Raw genomic sequence first — 17,986 nt, forward strand, 5'->3', positions numbered from 1 at the left:
AAGTTGGGGGGTCTGTGTAGAACCCTGTCTGTGGCAAAGTTTGTGTGCATACCTTTAGGCCAATGAGAGAGAGACTTGGACTCTTGACTTTGCACAAGTGTGTGTGTGTGTGTGTGTGTGTGTGTGCATGCGCACACGCGCGCGCACATCTGTGTACACACATACACACTGTGCAGCAGATAATCGGTCTTCACTACCACACTTGGGAAGTAGATCCTACCACCACCACAGTTTGCGTGTGATAAAAAGGGGACCTGACAATATGGAGATGCTTCTCCAACCTCAGCTGTATACCACGAAATAAGATCTCCAAAAAGTGGGATGTAGGCCAAACAATGCTTTTATGAGCTTTTTTTTTTTTTTTAAATGTTTCCCCCAACTGTCCTCTGACTCTCCTGGGGGGTAAATTTGACAACTGTCTAGAACCAGTTGGGGCTCAATCTTTTAGCGGCACCATACACTTGAAGCCAACATGGTGGTGGTGCCTCATAGCCTGCCTGGTTGAGCCAATGCCTACACGATGGCAGTTGCTGGTGGCAACCACCCACCTGCTTTCTAGAGCAGCAACCTGCCTTTGACCTTGCTTGTATGTCTAGGTATGAGCATGGATCGGCGTCTGTGCTCTTGAAGCCTTGCCTTTCTGCTGGCTTACCCCCGCCCCATGTTTCTGTCTGAATGTCTATTTACCTCAAGAACAAAACATATGCTAACAGTGGTTCTGAGAAATTTCCTTTCGAATGAAACCGGATGCAGTCCCCATCTTTGCTATCATCAGGCAGGCCCTCAAATCACAGTGTGTGGTGTAGAAACATATTGTTCCTGTGTGCTAGGAGATGCTATTGTTACCTTTTCTTGGATTGACTCCTTTACAATCTTTTTGCTCCGGCCCCATAAAATCCTTAGTGGGGACGGATAGAGACTGGTGAATTGCCTGAGTCGTCTTGGCCTCCCAGTGTCTGGGGACCCCTTCAGACCACACCCTCCAGCTCTCCCCTACATGGGCATGCCGCTGAAGAGGCCCCAGGAAGCAAGTATCTACAGGCAAGTCACGGCACCAGGAGTCCAGGGAAGGACCCCAGTGCTGGGGACAAATGATCCTTGCACTGCCCCTATCCATGCATCTGACAATGGAGAATGCGGGTCATTCTGTCTGAGGCCAGTCATGAACTATTCACGGCCTCCCAAAGAACAGACAACTCAGTCGGGGACAGTGCAACAGTGATGAACTATGGCTCCTCAGAGGGGACATTCTTTAGATGCTCTGTAAGCAAAAGCAAACCAGCTGTCTATCTTGAAGTGGATTAAGCAATTGTTGTGTGCCTCCAGGTGGGCAGCTCCCATCTGGCTTGAGCTTGGGGTCAAGATGGGTGATGACCAGACAGGGCAGGGACAGAAGAGAGGGTCTTGACTAGTTACCGTGGACAAGGCTCAGTGCTGGGGGATGCAACAATGTACAGCTGCTGCTGGCTGGGACGTAAGGAGAAGTTGGGTGGTGACGTGGGAGGGGGAGTGAGGGAGCTTCGTAGCTTTATCTCTGTCTAAGAACCAGACTGGGCACCCTCTCCTGAGCTGGGCCCTGGACCATAAGAGGCCAATGGAACTCAGGCCCTATCCCATCCAGATGTCTGTGCTGGCTAATTTTTACACCAACCTGATATAAGATAGAGTCATCTGAGAGGAAGGAACCTCAAGTGAGAAAATGCCTCCATGCAATTGGGCTCTAGGCAGACCTGTAGGGCATTTTCTTAATTAGTGGCTGACTGGGGAAGGCAAAGTCCATTGTGGGTGGTGCAACCCCTGGGCTGGTGGCCCTGGGTACTGTAAGAAACCAGGATGAGCAAGCCATGAGGAGTGAGCCAGTAAGCAGCACCCCTCCGTGGCCTCTGCATCAGCTCCTGCCTCTGGGTTCCTGCCCTGTTTGAGTTCCTTCCCCGACTTCTCTTCGGGATGGACTGTTTCCTGGAGGTGTGGGTGGAATAAACCCTCCCCCAAGTTGCTTTTGGTCATGGTGTTTCATCACAGCAATAGTACCCCTAACAAGATCTCAAAATAAGAAGAATCTGAAGACACCATGAGAAAGGGCACAGAATAGAGGAAGGGTTACTGAGGAGAGGGGACCTCACACTTCACAAAGATACACCAGGGCATCTGAAATAAACACCTGGCCAGTGTCCAGGATGAGTGGGCCCTAAGAAGTTTCCATGTGGTCTACAGGAGACTTCTTGTCACATGTCCCCTACCCTCCTCCACCCCTCAGCACACAGGTCATTCTACCAGCCACCAGAAAAAGCGGCATGGCAGCCACTTAGTACCCTGTGTGGCCTCAGGAAGATGAGCCGCCTGGCCCTGTCATCCCCTGGCCCTTTCAGAGTCGGCTCTGCAAACAGTTCAGACCGCTAGGGACTGAGATGTGAGAGAACCAGCAAGGAGGGTTGTAAGAGAGCAAAAGCAGGGGTGGGTGGGAGGGCTGAGGGGGTCTGCAAGGGAGGAGGAAGGACAGAGAGGTGGAGAGATGCACAGAACGTCATGGGAAGGTGAGGCACACTGCAGGTGGCCTGAGCATCAGGCCCCTGGACCTCATGAGAATCCAGAAGACAGACAGTGGCAACCTCAGTTATCTGGGCTCTTCAGATGCTTTTGTTTGCCTCTTGGGGATGCCCAGCTACCAACAGGGTTAGAAGCATCCTGCTCTTATAGGTGAGCCAATACACTTGCTCAGTGCCTCCCAGGTAGCACTGGTGCCCTAAAACCTGGGTCTGTTTGATAGCTGACTCCAAGCTCCTCAGCCCAAGTGTCCATTTTAATGAAGTAAGGGTGATGACCCTCTCAAGACCCCAAGTGTCAAAGAGCACTATGACTCTCAGAGGGTGGATGAGAAAAGCACTGCTGTCCTCACCTACAGAGCCTAGCCTTGAACTCTGGAGGCTAGCTCTTCATCAGTGTCCCTCTAAGGGACCTGTCCCCCTTAAGGACACCAATTTCTCCTGGACATTCCCTGGACACCACATTTACTCTCTGAGTGATCTTGGCAGCCCATACCTGCCCTGTGCTTTGTCTAAAGTTTTCCTCAGTGTGAGGTGATGGGCCCCAGGGATATCCCCTGTAGAGTAAAATTTGAACTACCTGTAAGAGCCTGGCCAGGTCTGTGGATACAGGAGGGGTGGGGTCTTCCCTTAGATCTGCCTTATGGTTGCAGCTTTCTCAGGGATCACATCACTTACACAAGGCTTAACTGTTCCTACTGGCCATCATGTTCACCCAGACACTGAGCAAAAGGAGCTGGTAAGAAAGAGAGGAAAAGAACAGTGTTGGGCAGGAAGAGAAGGTAGAAGGCTACTGAGAAGCAGAGCTGGGGATGGGGGTAGTGGTGTATATAGAAAAACTCTTGTGTCTGCCAGGCGTAGTGGCACCTGCCTTTAATCCCAGCACTCGGAAGGCAGAGGCAGGCAGATCTCTGTGAGTTCGAGACTAGCCTGGTCTAAAAAGGGAGTCCAGGACAGCCAACACGACAGAGAGAAACCCTGTCTCGAAAAACCAAAATAAATAAATAAATTAAAAAAAAAAAAAAGGTTGTCAGATCTTCTCCAGGGCAGTTTTACAAAGTATGTTCTTATTGTGCTCTGTGAGCAAAAAATACTAGGACAATACTACCACAAAAACCCTGGTATTGCTTTCCCCACTGTTCTCTCCCCTGCAGAGAACTGCTCCTGAGTATCCAAAACCTGCTAAGCTGTATTCTACTTCAGCTCAGTGAAGTCAGATCTGAATTCTTTCCTAAAAGATAAAAATAAATTTAAAATAAAATTTAAAAATTGTGGACGGTTTTAGCTCTGTCTTATATCTTAAGATTATTTTTGCATAATCTTATGTCCAGATTAAGGAGGTGTACCAGAACTTGATTTTTTTCCCACCAAACCTTCTGATTATTTAAACCCAGGTACTTCCTCAGACTAAATGTAGTCTTAAAAAAAAAAGTTTCAGCAATTTTGCAATTTATTGTTTATTTGGATAGATGAATGACACACTTCAAAACAATCAAAATGCTTAATTTTGTTATAGGTATTTTAGCTTTTTAAAGTTACATTTGTTATTTTCATGCATGCACAGAGACCAGAGGACAGCTTGTGAGAGTCTGTCCTATCCATCACACGGGTTCTAAAGATGGAAACTCGGGTCGGGCTTGGCCTTTACCTGCTGAGCCATCACAGAACTTTTAAATGGAGACATTTGGAAAGAGCTGCTGTATGGAAGGAAACACTGGTACTCTGCATTGCCTAACGTCTGTGTTCATAGAATTGATAGCTTTCATCTTGCTGTGTTTTCGTTTTATCCTACTTACTGCTGAACTAAAGGCACACAAAACCTCAAAATCCCCAAAGAGATGTATGGGGGTGTGAACCAAGTAAGTGGGTTTGTGTGGTGTAAGACACGTTTGGCCTCTCTCCAGTTCAGCACTGCTACTCATAAGGTCTCCTGCAGTCATCTGTTCATGCTCAAGTGGTGAGCTAGCTCCAAGCCGACTATGTGCTAAGAGGGTTGGAACTTTCAGCAAACTTTGTTGGCTTCTGGAAGGGCAAACTTACCCACTAATAGCCAAGGATTTCATCAATCACAGCTACACACTGTAATCTCCATAAAAGCCCTGAACAGTGGGGCTCAGCAGGATGAGGCACTCTGGCTCCATAAGGGCAAAATCACCTTCACAAGGGAACCCTGAGGATCTTGCTCTAAGTATCTCTTCATCTGGCTGCTCATGTGACATTCACGATATAACGGAGAGTAAATTGTAACTGTAAACTGTCTCTTTAAGGTCTGTGGGTTACTATAGCAACTTACTGAACCCAAAGGGTCCTATTTGTAGCCAAACCAGAAATGTAGGACTCATCACTAGTGTCTGAAGATGGGGCAGAGGGAGAGAGGCTTTTCAGACCGAGCCCACTTCACCAGTCAGATGTTTATTATGGACAGTGTCTAAACTGTTATAAATTGGAGGACATCCAGTTGTCCACACCACACTGACCTGGTGCAGAACCCTGAACATTTGGTACCAGAGGTGCTTTGAGTAGGAAACCTTTTCCTTTACCACCTATTAACAGTTGACAACATGGAGAAGCAACTGCTGTTTCTCAGCTTCATGACAGCTTACATGATATTAATGGCTTACTTTTTTTTTTTAAGGGATTAAGAGACTTCACAGACTATCTTGAGAACTCTAACATTTTCGTGGAGCTCAAGACCACAGAGTTGAAATCCAAAGCAGACACCTTTTTTCAGGGCATAGCCATGTTTTTATAATTCAGCCACTACAAAATAGGAACTCCAGCATGCTGTTAAGTGTATTTGATGCTTGTATGGCAGGCATCTATAGCAAAGGCGGCATCTGCGATCGCTGAGGGCTGCTAGTATTGGAGGAAATGCATATCGTATACTCAATGTGACATGCAAAAAAAAGGTCTTAAGTTCCACTCCTTGGGATACTACTGAGGTGGAATGCTTCTTTAGAACACTTGTGATTTTGAAGCACTGTCTGTTAATGTCATTGTTGACTTTTTAAAGTTATTTATCTTTTTTTGAAAATCTGAGTACTAGATATTATCCTTTATATCACAAATTTTACAAAGGTCTTTCCATTTGTGAGTATGTGTGTGTGCGTGTAGGATAGTGCACATCTGCAGATGCACTTTACATCTCAAACTTATTTGAAATTATTTACAACACACAGATTTGTTTCTTTTTTTTTCTTTCTTTTTTTTTTTGTTGTTGTTTCTTTTTGTTGGTTATTTTGGTTTATTTTTGAAAGAATCATTTGCCAACATTTTCCTTATTGTTTATCTCCACTTTGGATCTCATATTTTTAAAGGCTTCTTCTAACAAGTAATTTTTTTAATGTTTCCTTTTCTCCCCCTTTAAAAAGGACATGCAATGCATCCTTGTTGTCAAAAACTTAGCAGAAATAAGTTAATTTCTCTCCATCCCTTTTACTTGTTTCCTTTGGTTTCCCTCAGTTAAGAATCTTTCATTTTCTTCAGTCCCACAAAATAATTATTCCTAGAAAAACCTACTTTTCCTGATGCCGCTGGGAATGGATGTTTTCCTTCGTTATATTTCCTGATGGGTTACTGGCATAAAACTAAGTGATTAGCCAGGCAGTAGTGGCACACATCTTTAATCCCAGCACTTGGGAGGCTCTGAGTTGGAACCCAGCCTGGTCTACAGAGTGAGTTCCAGGACAGCCAGGGCTACACAGAGAATCTCTGTCTCAAAAAAGCAAAGCAAAACAAAACAAGTTCGGCCGGGCGTGGTGGCGCACGCCTTTAATCCCAGCACTCAGGAGGCAGAGGCAGGCGGATCGCTGTGAGTTCGAGGCCAGCCTGGTCTACAAAGTGAGTCCAGGACAGCCAAGGCTACAGAGAGACCCTGTCTCGAAAAAACAAAAACAAAAACAAAAACAAAAAAACAAAAAAAACAAAAAAAAAAACAAACAAAAACAAAAAAAAACAAAAAAAACCAAGTTCATTAAAAACCCAGGGTATTTTAGGTGTACCTTCCTACTGTTCATCTAATCTTGATTAGAAACGGAAAAGAGAACAACTATTTGCAAGTGAAGACCGCCATGTCCTTTCCCTCTGAGGATTTTCCTCCAGGTAATAACTGATGAGCCATGAGCTACTTCCTATTGAACAGAGGAGTTCTTTGTTTCGGTTTGACTGTTGTTGCTTTCTTTGTCTATTAGGATTTCTCTTCACTATGAGCCTCTTGGTGCTGACTAAGTTGGAAGCTAAACCTGAAAGCTTTCCCACACACACTACACACATAGGGCTTCTTCCAAGTATGGACAGTCTGGTGTATAATACAGTCTGAACTGAGGCTGAAGCCTTTGCCACACTCCACACATCGGAAAGGCTTTTCCCCTGTATGGCTTCTCTGGTGTCTAATTAAATGAGCATTGACATGGAAGGCTTTGCCACACTCACTGCACTGAAAGGGTTTCTCTCCAGTGTGGATTCTCTGGTGCACAATATAGTCAGAACTACAGCTGAATGCTTTCTTGCACTCCATACACTTGAACGGCTTCTCCCGAGTGTGTATCTGCTGATGCCTAGTTAACTTGGCATTGATACTGAAAGCTTTCCCACACTCCTTACACTGATATGGCTTTTCTCCAGTATGGGTTCGCTGATGATCAAGCAGGTTTCTCTTAGAAGTAAAGCACTTCCCACATTCATTACATTCAAAAGGCTTCTCCCCTGTGTGAGTTCTCCGGTGCTGCATTAGTTTTGCATTAACATTGAAGGCCTTTCCACACTCACTGCACTTATATGGCTTCTCCCCAGTATGGATTCGTAGATGCTGCCGAAGCTGGGAGTTACACCTAAAAGATTTCCCACACTCGCTACATTCGTACGGTCTCTCGCCCGTGTGGATTCTCTGGTGCTGGATTAACTTCCCTTTGGCACTGAAAGTCTTCCCGCAGTCGCTGCACTCGTAGGGCTTCTCCCCCGTGTGGACTCTCTGATGCTGAATGAGCTTTGCATTCTTAGTGAAGCCTTTCCCACACTCACTGCAGCGATGCGGCTTCTCTCCAGTATGGATGCTCTGGTGCTGCCGGAGCTGGGTGCTACACCTGAAGCCCTTCCCACACACATTGCACTCGTACGGTTTCTCTCCAGTGTGAATTCTCTGATGCTGAATTAACTTTGCGTTAACATTGAACGCTTTCCCACAGTCGCTGCACTCGTACGGCTTCTCCCCAGTGTGGGTTCTCTGGTGTGTAATGTATGCAGAACTACAGCCAAAGCCAGTCCCGCACTCCTGGCACTGATAGGGCTTCTCTCCTGTGTGTATCCTCTGGTGTCTGACGAGACTCCCGTTAACACTGAAGGCTTTACCACACACCTTACACTGGTATGGCTTTTCTCCACTGTGGATTGTCTGATGCGTGATATAGTGTGAGCTGTAGCTGAAGCATTTCCCACACTCCACGCATTTGAAAGGCTTCTCTCCATTATGAAGTCGTTGATGCCAAACAAATTTTGCTTTCACGCTGAAGGCTTTGCCACATTCTGTACACTGATAGGGCTTTTCCACGTCACAGCTTTCTGGGTGCTGATTCACTTGAGAGCTACCCGGAGAGGTTGCTGCTAATTCTCTGTGTTTCAGCGGCCTTTCCTCTATAGTACTTTTTTCATTCTTAGTAAGCTGGGTATCAGAATATTGTTCTCCAGTGGAGTTGCTATGACTCTGGGACAAGTTTGGAGTCTCTATGGAGCTTGTCTTAGCTCTTCCATCAGTGGCACTGATGCTCTCCTTCACACTTCCTGTTGACTGGACTTCCGGTTGTTGGTCAACAATATAAGTTTTTGAAACGTTTGTTTCCTGGGAAAAGTCCTTCTGAAGTTCAAATAATACACTCTTTTTTTCCTCCCACTCTTCTTTTGTCAAATTATTGCCAGTCTGGATAGTACTGTATTCTACCAAAAGAAGTAGAAAATTAAAAGATGCCATATAGAACCATGTTGGAAGAGAATATATAATAATCAGAAAGGGTCTAAATATGTTGCCTAGGCTGGCTTTGAACTACTGATTCTCCTGTACCTGCTTCACAAGGGCTAGAATTACATATGCACATCAACATGCCCTGCTCCAGAAGGTTCTTTAAAAATCACTTTTCAAGACAGGATTTCTCTGTGTAGCCTTAGCTGTCCTGGACTCACTCTGTAAACCAGGCTGGCCTCGAATTCACAGAGATCCGCCTGTCTCTGCCTCTCTGAGTGCTGGGATTACAGGCGTGCACCGGATATATTTTAAAGCAAAAGACAAGAAATAGAAAACAAAGGAGATTCCAAATGTGTAATGAAGAATGAAAAGACTAGACAAGAACATGTATCTCTATTTCAGAAAACATCTGGGAAAGGACAGCTATCCAAGCCCACCTCAACTAAAATAAGACCCCCAGCTGTACTTTCCTAAGGCAAGGCCACTGCAAAAGGCAATACCAGTAACGTAAAGGTTAAAAGTGGTAGCAATGGAAGAAAAGTCTAGGTCTTGTCTATCAGATCAGTTCCTTCTTGGTTGTCCCTATGGATCAAGCCCCTAATTAATACAAGTAGAAAATTATTAACAAAGGAAAGGTGGAGGACCTAATGACACACAACAAGACTGGCTTTGACAGGCATCAACAGAGGAAAAGAAGAGCTATGTGTTGTTTTCCTAGCACTTCACTCTAGCCTTCTGGAAGCTGCTCTTTCCACTCCTTTCTGTGCCTCACAGAAGCTCTGCTCTCCTAGGTGCTCTCACACCTTTCCGGCCCCTCCAAACACTGCTGCACAAGCTTTTCCTTCCACCAGCTCTAGAAACCAATCACCTCTAAACAGCCTTCTTTATAATCATAATTTTTACAATACTGACCTTTCCATTTCTCCCCCCAAATAGCTTCCTTTATTTTTTTCATCTATAACTTCCCCCAACCATATAAAATATGCGCTTTCATTTTCTGTAATGAGGCTAAGCTCCCAGCAGTAGGACTAGCACACCAACCCAGTCATAAAACTTTCCACACACGTCTGTCCTGCTTGTAAGTTGTGCTAGGGCAATGGTGGCTCGGAGTCTACGTCCAACACTGCTTGGATGGCCAGGAACTCAAAGCTGGATGGCTCAGAGATATAGGGTAGAACCAAACATGACTGGCCAAAAAAAAAAAAAAGTGAATAAATAATGGTGCCTAGCCCAATCATCATCAGAGAGGCTTTCTCCGACAGCTGATGAGAGCAGATGCAGAGACCCTGAGCCAAACATTAGACATAGCTCTGGGAACCCCGAGGAAGAGAGGGAGGGAGGACTGTAGGAGCCGGAGGGATTGAGGACACCAAGAGAGCACAGCCCACAGAATCAGCTAAGCAGGGCTCACAGAGCGGCTCACAGAGACCAAAGGGGTCTGCACTACATGCTGTGGCTGTTAGCTAGGGGGTTTTGTGGGGCTCCTAACAGTGGGAATGGAGTATCTCTGTTTTGCCTGTTCTTGGGACCCTTTCCCTCCTACTGCAATCCTTCACCCAGCCTTGATATGAGGGTTTGTGCAGGTCTTACTGCATTTTTTTATGCCATCTTTGCTTGCTATCACTGGGAGGCCTGCTCTTTTCTGAAGAGAAATGAAGGAGCAGTGGATCTGGGGGAGAGGAGAGGAGATGGAGTGGGGAAGCCGTGGGAGGAGCCGGAGCGGGGGGAGCAGAGGCTGCAGTTGGCATATATTATATAAGAGAAGAATAACTAGCCAGACATGAAGCAGGCGGATCTCTGTGAGTTCCAGGCCAGCCTGGTCTACAAAGCGAATCCAGGACAGCCAGGGCTACACAGAGAAACCTTGTCTCAGAAAACTGAGAGAGCAAGAAAGTGAGTGAGAGAGAGAGAGAGAGAGAGAGAGAGAGAGAGAGAGAGAGAGAGAGAAAGAGAAAACACTTAAAAAAAGAGCAAGGCCTTTTTCTTACTACTTCATTATAATTATTCTCAGCAACACAAGTAACCTGGGTTCCTCTAGAAAGGACTTTAAAACAATATAAACCTTTCCAAAATTAAGAATATATCACCATAGACTCACTGTTTGTTGCTGTCCATCCCTACCATTTACCTATATAAACCCTAAATCACTTACAAGAGTGAGTATCTTTGGCAGAAAGCTCATACATGGAATTAACATGTTTTAAGAGATCTGGTAAAGTTCTCTTCCCTTCTACCATATAAGGACATAGCAAGGAACTAGCTAGCTGCCCAATGATCTGGAAACAGTCCTTGTCAAACACAGAGTCCACCTGCACCTTGATCTTGGACTTTTGGCCTCCAAAACTGGAAGAATAAACTTATGTTCTTAAAAACCATCTAAGGTAGTCTGTTATAGCAGCTCAAACTGTGCAAATTATGTTGTTTATAAACCACTCACTCTATGGGGCTCTGTTCCAAAACCTCAGACTGACTAAGACATCTGTGGTAACAGAAACTGAAAAGTTCAGTTATCCAAAACCTGAGTTACCTAGTGCCTAAAAGTCACTACTCTAACATATCTTTTTTTTTTAATTTTTTTTTTTTAATTTTCAAAAAACTAGAGTTTTCCCTTTTTTGTTTTTTTGGTTGTTGTTGGGTTTTTTGTTTTGTTTTTGTTGTTGTTGTTGTTGTTGTTTTCGAGACAGGGTTTCTCTGTATAGTCTTGGCTGTCTTAGACTCGTTTTGTAGACCAGGCTGGCCTCGAACTCACAGAGATCCACCTGCCTCTGCCTCCCAAGTGCTGGGATTAAAGGCATGCACCACCAGGCCAGGCAATTTTTCCTTCCTTTAATGATGAACATTTTCCAATATTTTTAAAGACTGCAAAAATTTAAGAGCGTAATTACTAGATGCTCTTTCAACCTGCAGTGGTGCCTCAACTTGGTCTTCTCACACTGACAACGGACTGGCTTCGCTGTCTTGATGCCCAAGTGCACCAAGGATCTCTGAGTAAAGTGTCACTATTTATGAGTCTAGAAAACAGTATCAAGGTTACCGAGTGCCAACTTTTCCTCTAGAAGGACTAGCAATTCACACAGAATTCACTCCCCTCCAAAGGCCACATACCTGTTTTGCTACCTCACTAACACTTGATGGAACCAGGTTCTCTGACGGGTAAGTGTTCCCTCACTACTGCAGCTTCTCCACAGTGAAGGTCAAACCCAAGGCCTCACGCATTCTAAGCAAACGCTCTACTGCTATGCTGCGTCCCAACCTTCCTTCATTATTATGACTTGTTTGCCTTTGGTTTCTACTAAAGATAGATATTTTTCAAAATGATTAACATTTGTATGGCAGATCAACAATTTAATCTTTATCAATTTTTATTATCGACCTTCCAAGCCCGATGGTATGGCAAGATGTTAATATCCAGTGCCCATTTCATCTTTACTAACATACCGTCCATTTAATTTTTTGAACTACTGAGCTGCCCACCAAAATCTTATTTTCCAGTTTCTAAGGTGCAGCAAGTAAGACTTCTGCAGAAATCACAGGGTTGAGTCATGAAAAAGGCCTTCTGTTTTGTGTTTATGGTTTCACTGCCACCACAGTCTCCCTCTGCCCACCCAGAGCCTGTCTCATTTATCACCAACCAATGAGATTCACTGCTGCATACAGAATGAGAATCAAGCACCCGCTTAAGGGCCCCACAGTATAAATCTAGACGCAGCCAGTTGGCTGGGCCCAAGCCCTACTGACACTCTGTGTACCTGTGAGAATCCCAAGTAGCCATTTACACACTGCATTCAAGAAGCACTGAACAGGGCACGTTTTATTTATACTCTCAATGGATAGCTAATTATAATTTAACTAAGCTATACCCTTGATGTGTATTGTCACATTTAGTCTTGAGCCCATAACATGGCACATTTGCTGCCTCTCATCATCACATTTTCAGAGATTGGTTCACAGGACAGTACAGACCTCAAATAACTGACTGGAAAGAAACAGTTTCCTCACAGACACAGATGGGATGATACCTCAGCAAAGCCTGTGGCTTTAGCCATTTCTGCCTCTGTGTAAAAAAGCTGATAAGGCTACATCCTCCACTTTTAGTGGCAGTGCTCAAAAATGTTAAGGACCTCACACCCAAATCACTAGATCCATCATCTTATTTGAAGATGGTGGGGTCAGGGTTAGGATATGAAATCTAGGGAAAATGCTTTACCATAATGCATGAATGTGGCACACACATCTATGTTGTGGGCAGTTAGTGCCTTCCTTACCAGTCCAGAGGCCCTGGGAGCCTGTTCCAGTGGCCAGATGAGACAGGTTTTCCAAGTCCTTTCCTTCCTCCAGCTGTGAGATCACAGCAGGTTTGACAAGTGGAAATCCTGATTTGGGAAAAGGAAAACAGAAGAGAATGAAAAATCTCCCACGTGTGTATTCTTCACTTCTGAGACTGCCTCAGCAGTGGGGGGAGGGGAAGAGAGAGCCAGGATCCCTCAGAAAGGAGGCGGCTAGAGATAAGAAGGGTCAGACTATGACCAGGGACAAGCAGAGACACTGGAGAGTCGGCCCAAAAGGGACACCACGTCTTGATCTTAGCCTGAAATACCCAGAGTGCATTGAGATTCTTAAATATGACTCGAGAAAAGGCAGGCAAGGGGCAATCTAAAGGCACCTCTGTAGAACAGGCGTCTGTTTTCACACTGTATACTCCAATATACAGATCCTCTAGGGTCATTCAGAAGCACGCCTTGGTCTCCACAAAGTCCTATGTTGGCCCCAACAGCTCGGGCTGTGCTCTTCCAGCTTGCTACACATAAGGTTAGAAGCTCACTCATGAAGGATTACCAGATCCCCACCCTAGGAAGAAAGGAACCAAGAAACCCAAAGTGGAAGCATCTGAGCCCTGGGGAGAGAGGCCTTACCCACGGAGGCCAGGTTCCTGTAGTTCTCCAGCATGACATCCCTGTATAGTGCCCTCTGCTCAGGGGACAGACCACTCCATTCCGTCTGCGTGAAGTACACAGCTACATCCTCAAAGGTCACCGACTTCTGAAACAACAGGTTCTTGCTGCCCTAGGGCCAATTCCATGGCTCAGGCCCTAAGTGAGGGGCAGAGGGCAAAATAAGGGCTTGGGAAGGGGGCTTGTGAAGAGCACAAAATTAGTAATAAGAGAAAGTGAAGAAGAAAAAACACCAGGAAAGTAAGCTATGGAATATCCGCCTTCTCTTACAGCAGAGAAACCGCATGCCACTCTCACACTGGGCTGAAAGAAAAAGAATTCCCATAAGCAAATTCTACTGCACAATTGTACTCTCAGACGGGCTACTCCCGCACTGGCAGACTGTTGGAAGCATCCGCAGTGCCCACCGCATCCTTGTGAAGTCTTGTGTGGTTTATTTACCTCAAGTCCCAGCCCTCTCCCCACACACTGCCCTCACCCTCATAAGGTAAAACCCGTGCCCCGTACCCTTCCAGAGGTAATCTGGGCTTCTAACCCATCTGCCACCTGACTCCCCACATAGACCCTCAACCAAGGACTCCCAGGTCTCCTGTCTTTCCCTTCCTTGTTCCCACTTTCTATCATCGTCCCCATCCCTCCTAGTCAGAGGCAAAGCTTCTTTCTCCCTGACCAGCTCTTCTCCCACGCCCAGCAACCAATTACGCCAAACCCCTTCAGTTCCTCAGAACCACATGGCTTGTTCCCATGGTCCCATTTTCCAAAAGCCCTCCATCAGGGCGCTCATGTACCACGGCATACAGACCCTGTGTGTCTCCACCTGCTAGGCCCACTTTCCTGCCACCGTCTCTGGTTCTGCCCCAGTCTCTGCCCCCTGTCTGACCACCTTTCCCACCAGATCCAGTTTGGCAGATAAAAGCACTCTTCTTTCCAAGTCTCACCCAGATCTCCCCTCAGCTCTCAGTCTACACTGCCCACTGAAGGGGATGAGGGGCCCATAGCTCACCTGGGGCCAAACCGATGGGATCATGGCTGCCATCACCTGGTTTCCCTCTCAAGGAAGGGCTGGAGCTGAGGAGAAACAGAGGGTGGGGGTGAGATGAGAGGCAAGCCACCCCAATCAGGAGCACAGCTGAGATCTGAGGCATAGGCAACTGGTAGCCAAAGAGGAACAGGAGCTGCCAGAGAAGAGGGAGGACGCGACCCTCTCGCCGGCTCCCATGCCTGGTGTCCCTCCCAGGACGCTGATGATCCAAAGTTTGCTGTCAAGAAGCCTGCGATTTGGCAACTCTTACAAGCATCATATAAAAGTGTTTATAAAACTTAGGCAGACCAGGAATCGATGACTCAGTTCAAGAGATGACACTATCAAATCTAATTCATTTCTCTTCCCGCAACCAAACATCGCTTGCAATCACACTGTAAGAAAAGGGTGGCTAGGCGGCAGCCTCAGCATGGGGTCTGAGAGGCAGGCTGCAGGAAGACACCACAGAGAAAGGGGACAGCTGCTCTTCTAGCTCCTGTCAGTCCTCTCATTCTTAGTGTCAAGATCCCTCAGGCTTGCCAGGAGTGACGGTGCACACCCATAACCCCAGTACTCAGGAGCTGAAGGCAGGAGCATCAGCGTTTGAGACCAGCCTGCGCTACACAAGACCCTGCTTCAAACAACAACAGAAGCTATCTTGATGCCTTCTGGGCACAATGATACAAACCTGTAACCCTAGCACTCTGGAGGCCAAGGCAGAAAGCTCATGAGTTCAAAGCTCAAGGCTACCTTGGGCCACACAGGGATCCTGTCTTCACACCAACAAACAAACCAAAACCTACAAATGAACCCTAAGGCTTTTGTGTGGGCCTCAGCAGGCTGGCTTCCCCTGTGGCCTAAGCTAACCCTGAGAAAGCTGGGCTAGAAGTAAGTGAGGGTGCAGGCTGCCTCTCAGTTCTCAATCTGAACTGTCCACTTTCGGGTCACAGGCAGGCCAAATGGAGGCTTTCTGCATTCTCCTAGGCAGAGAGCAGCTGCATAGAGCTGTAACCAACCTGCACAAGGACATACACCACAGATACCTCATTCCTGCCCTAGGGCTTCTCCCATATTTTGAGGGAGACCCCTGCTGGGCTCTGAACTGCAGGCAAGTAAACATCTAAGGCCACCCTTGACCAAGAGTGGACAGAATTTGATGGGTAAATGGTTTTCCCATTAGCCATAGAAGGACACCTTTGAGATTCCAAGACTCCTCTGAGACCCTGGAAGACAGGCGCTGTTGAGGGCCAAGCCTGACAAGGCAACCTTGTAGTGGTTTATTAAAACAAACTAAATTGGCCTAAGAAAGCCTCCCTACTTATAACCCTGAGTCCTTTCCTGTAGAGAGAACTGCAACCTATAAACAAGATCACATCTAACTTAGGAGCAGAGTCTCAGCCAATCACAGGCGTCAGGCTGGTCAAACTAGGTTCAAATAAGGCAAGCCAACTGAGCTGGCTCTTCAGCAAGGTACTTCCTTCTCTTTCCTACCTATAAATATCCTGGCCCATGGCATCATCCCCAGTGACTCACAAGTCACTGCGCTGCCAACTGCCCAACTGTCAAATCATTCTGGACTCAACTGAGTGTTTAATTTGTCTGTAATATTCCCCCCTGTTTTCCTCTCTCTCTCTCTCTCTGCATCCTTCACTCTGTCCAAGTGACTACATTCACAGATAAATTCCCACAAACAAACAAACAAACAAACAAACACTTTCATTCCATGTTCCATGCCTAGAAAAACCTAGACTACAACAGGATTTTTACATTTTCTTCCCTTCTTCAACCTGTAGGAGTTTTTTTCGGTTATTTTCATTGTTTCTTACTTGGCAATTAAAAACATAAATTTTCGTCTAGCCCTAGCACTAACCCTTAACCAGCAGTGCTCAGGGATTCTCGTGTTAAATAATCTAACTTCTATGTTGGAGCTCAGGGACCCTGATTTGTCTCTGATATAACAGCTAAAATATATCTGTGCTGCTCTCACTTCCCCCACTAATAAGCTCTGGTTTTATTACTGTATGTTTAAACGGCCTGGTTTCTTATTCTTTACAGTTTTTTTTAAAAGGTTTTTATTCTGTCTTTTGTTCATTTAGTGTCTGGTATAAGTGTGTTATTGATGCCTAGCTCTTCTTGAAATACCCTTTGGAAGTTAAGAAAACTTATTCTACAATGAAGAAGATGTAATCCAGCCTGGAGATAACAAGTGGGCTCCATTAATAACGGTCTACCTCAATGCCAAAGTGAAAAATCCAATATTCACATCTGTTTTTAAAATGTATATATCATGGGGTTACCCAGGAGAGGAGTGAAAACGGTCGAAACGTATTGCATACTTGTATGACGTTCTCAAAGAATTTTTTTTAAACTTGAAAAATGTGTCCCTATGGATAGGCTCATTTACATAATAAAACATATGCTCAAAATATTTACCTTTGCCTCTATTTTTGATACATAACCAGCCTGAAAACAACTTACCTATCCAGTGAAAACACAAATTTTCTGTCTTGTTTTTCTAACTGCATGCTACCCAGCTGGTATATACACTAATGAATTTACAAATTAACGCAAAACCGATGCTCAAAAACCGAAAGATCAAATTGTTTACATATTAGTACATATGGACACACTTTTTAAAACAGGCAGTGATTAAGACAAAATTCAAAATAGTTGTTACCTCCAAGGGTGGGAGAGTCTGAGAGTCTTGTGAAGAACTAACATATTGATGTATGCAGCACTAAGGACCTTGATTCATATATTCTCTCTCTCTCTCTCTCTCTCTCTCTCTCTCTCTCTCTCTCTCTCTCTCTCTCTCTCTCTCTCTCTCTCCTTGGAAAAATAGTATTTTGAGTATGGTAGCTTTAATTAAAGAGACCACCTGCATCCACCCAAATGTTGTACTGTCCTCTACGGGGTATGAAATAGCAATTCTGAAACTATTCTGCGTATATCCCAGCTATGGCGTAATCTTGTGTGCGTGTGCGGGGCCTGACGTCGATGCAGCAGACCAGGCCTCAGGTCTTCTGTCCCCACTGGCTGAGAAAGGGGCCCCGCTTTTCCTGCGGTACCCCGCGCCCCTCACCCTGTCTGGAGCCCGGGGACACGCTGTACACACCTGAAGCGCCTGCAGGGCCGCAGCGCGTCAAAACACTTGCGGTGTCACCTCGAGCCGCTTCGCCCCCGCACGCACGCAGTCACCCTCAGGCTGCAGAGACACAGCCTCCCCGAGCAGCCACCTGCTAAGCGCTCTGGGTCTGATGTGTGGCCGCCACACAGGCCTCACTACTGTGGGCACCGAGACTTGGTGCGCAGCGAAGCTGTCTGCGGGACACCGTGCGTGCTGACCGCCGGGACACCGCGAACCGCAGCGAGCCCGCACTCACCTGCGCAGCACGATCTGCGGCGCGACCGGAAGTGCGTCACTGGACCGGCCCGCCCCTCCAGGACTGTTGCCCACCCTCTCGGGGTGCCCCGCCCGGCCTTTGCGGTCCTGTTCTGGCCCCCTAGGGCACAGGCC

The 17,986-nt window shown here is 46.2% G+C and overlaps 1 protein-coding gene across 4 annotated transcripts; it reads right to left on the minus strand.

The window, feature by feature from the left end:
* Positions 1-3,984: 3,984 nt before the first annotated feature.
* ZNF23 (zinc finger protein 23) lies at positions 3,985-17,986 on the minus strand. Of its 4 annotated transcripts, none has more exons than XM_084757707.1 (5): positions 17,853-17,986; positions 14,452-14,516; positions 13,410-13,536; positions 12,762-12,869; positions 3,985-8,471 (listed from the first exon to the last, which is right to left on the minus strand). In XM_084757707.1, exons 2-5 carry the CDS (start codon positions 14,482-14,484, stop codon positions 6,730-6,732), a joined length of 2,010 nt encoding a protein of 669 aa, XP_084613833.1. In that variant the 5' UTR covers positions 14,485-14,516; positions 17,853-17,986; the 3' UTR covers positions 3,985-6,729. The 4 variants fall into 4 exon arrangements, with proteins under 4 accessions (XP_084613833.1, XP_084613835.1, XP_084613832.1 ...); XM_084757709.1 differs by having other exon boundaries at positions 13,410-13,586; XM_084757706.1 differs by having other exon boundaries at positions 17,585-17,855.

This window comes from Acomys minous (genome assembly GCF_964271855.1).
Source record: "Acomys minous genome assembly, chromosome: 14".
NCBI classification, from domain to species: Eukaryota; Metazoa; Chordata; class Mammalia; order Rodentia; family Muridae; genus Acomys; species Acomys minous.

Bases quoted from the DNA above. Each gene is read 5' to 3' on its own strand.
- ZNF23 (XM_084757707.1), bottom strand. From the start codon at position 14,484: ATGGCAGCCATGATCCCATCGGTTTGGCCCCAG. The intron at 12,870-13,409 runs GTAAGGCCTCTC...TTCCCAAATCAG, and splicing joins CAGGAACCTGGCCTCCGTGG to GATTTCCACTTGTCAAACCT. The intron at 8,472-12,761 runs GTAAGGAAGGCA...TTCTTTTGGTAG, and splicing joins CTCCCAGGGCCTCTGGACTG to AATACAGTACTATCCAGACT.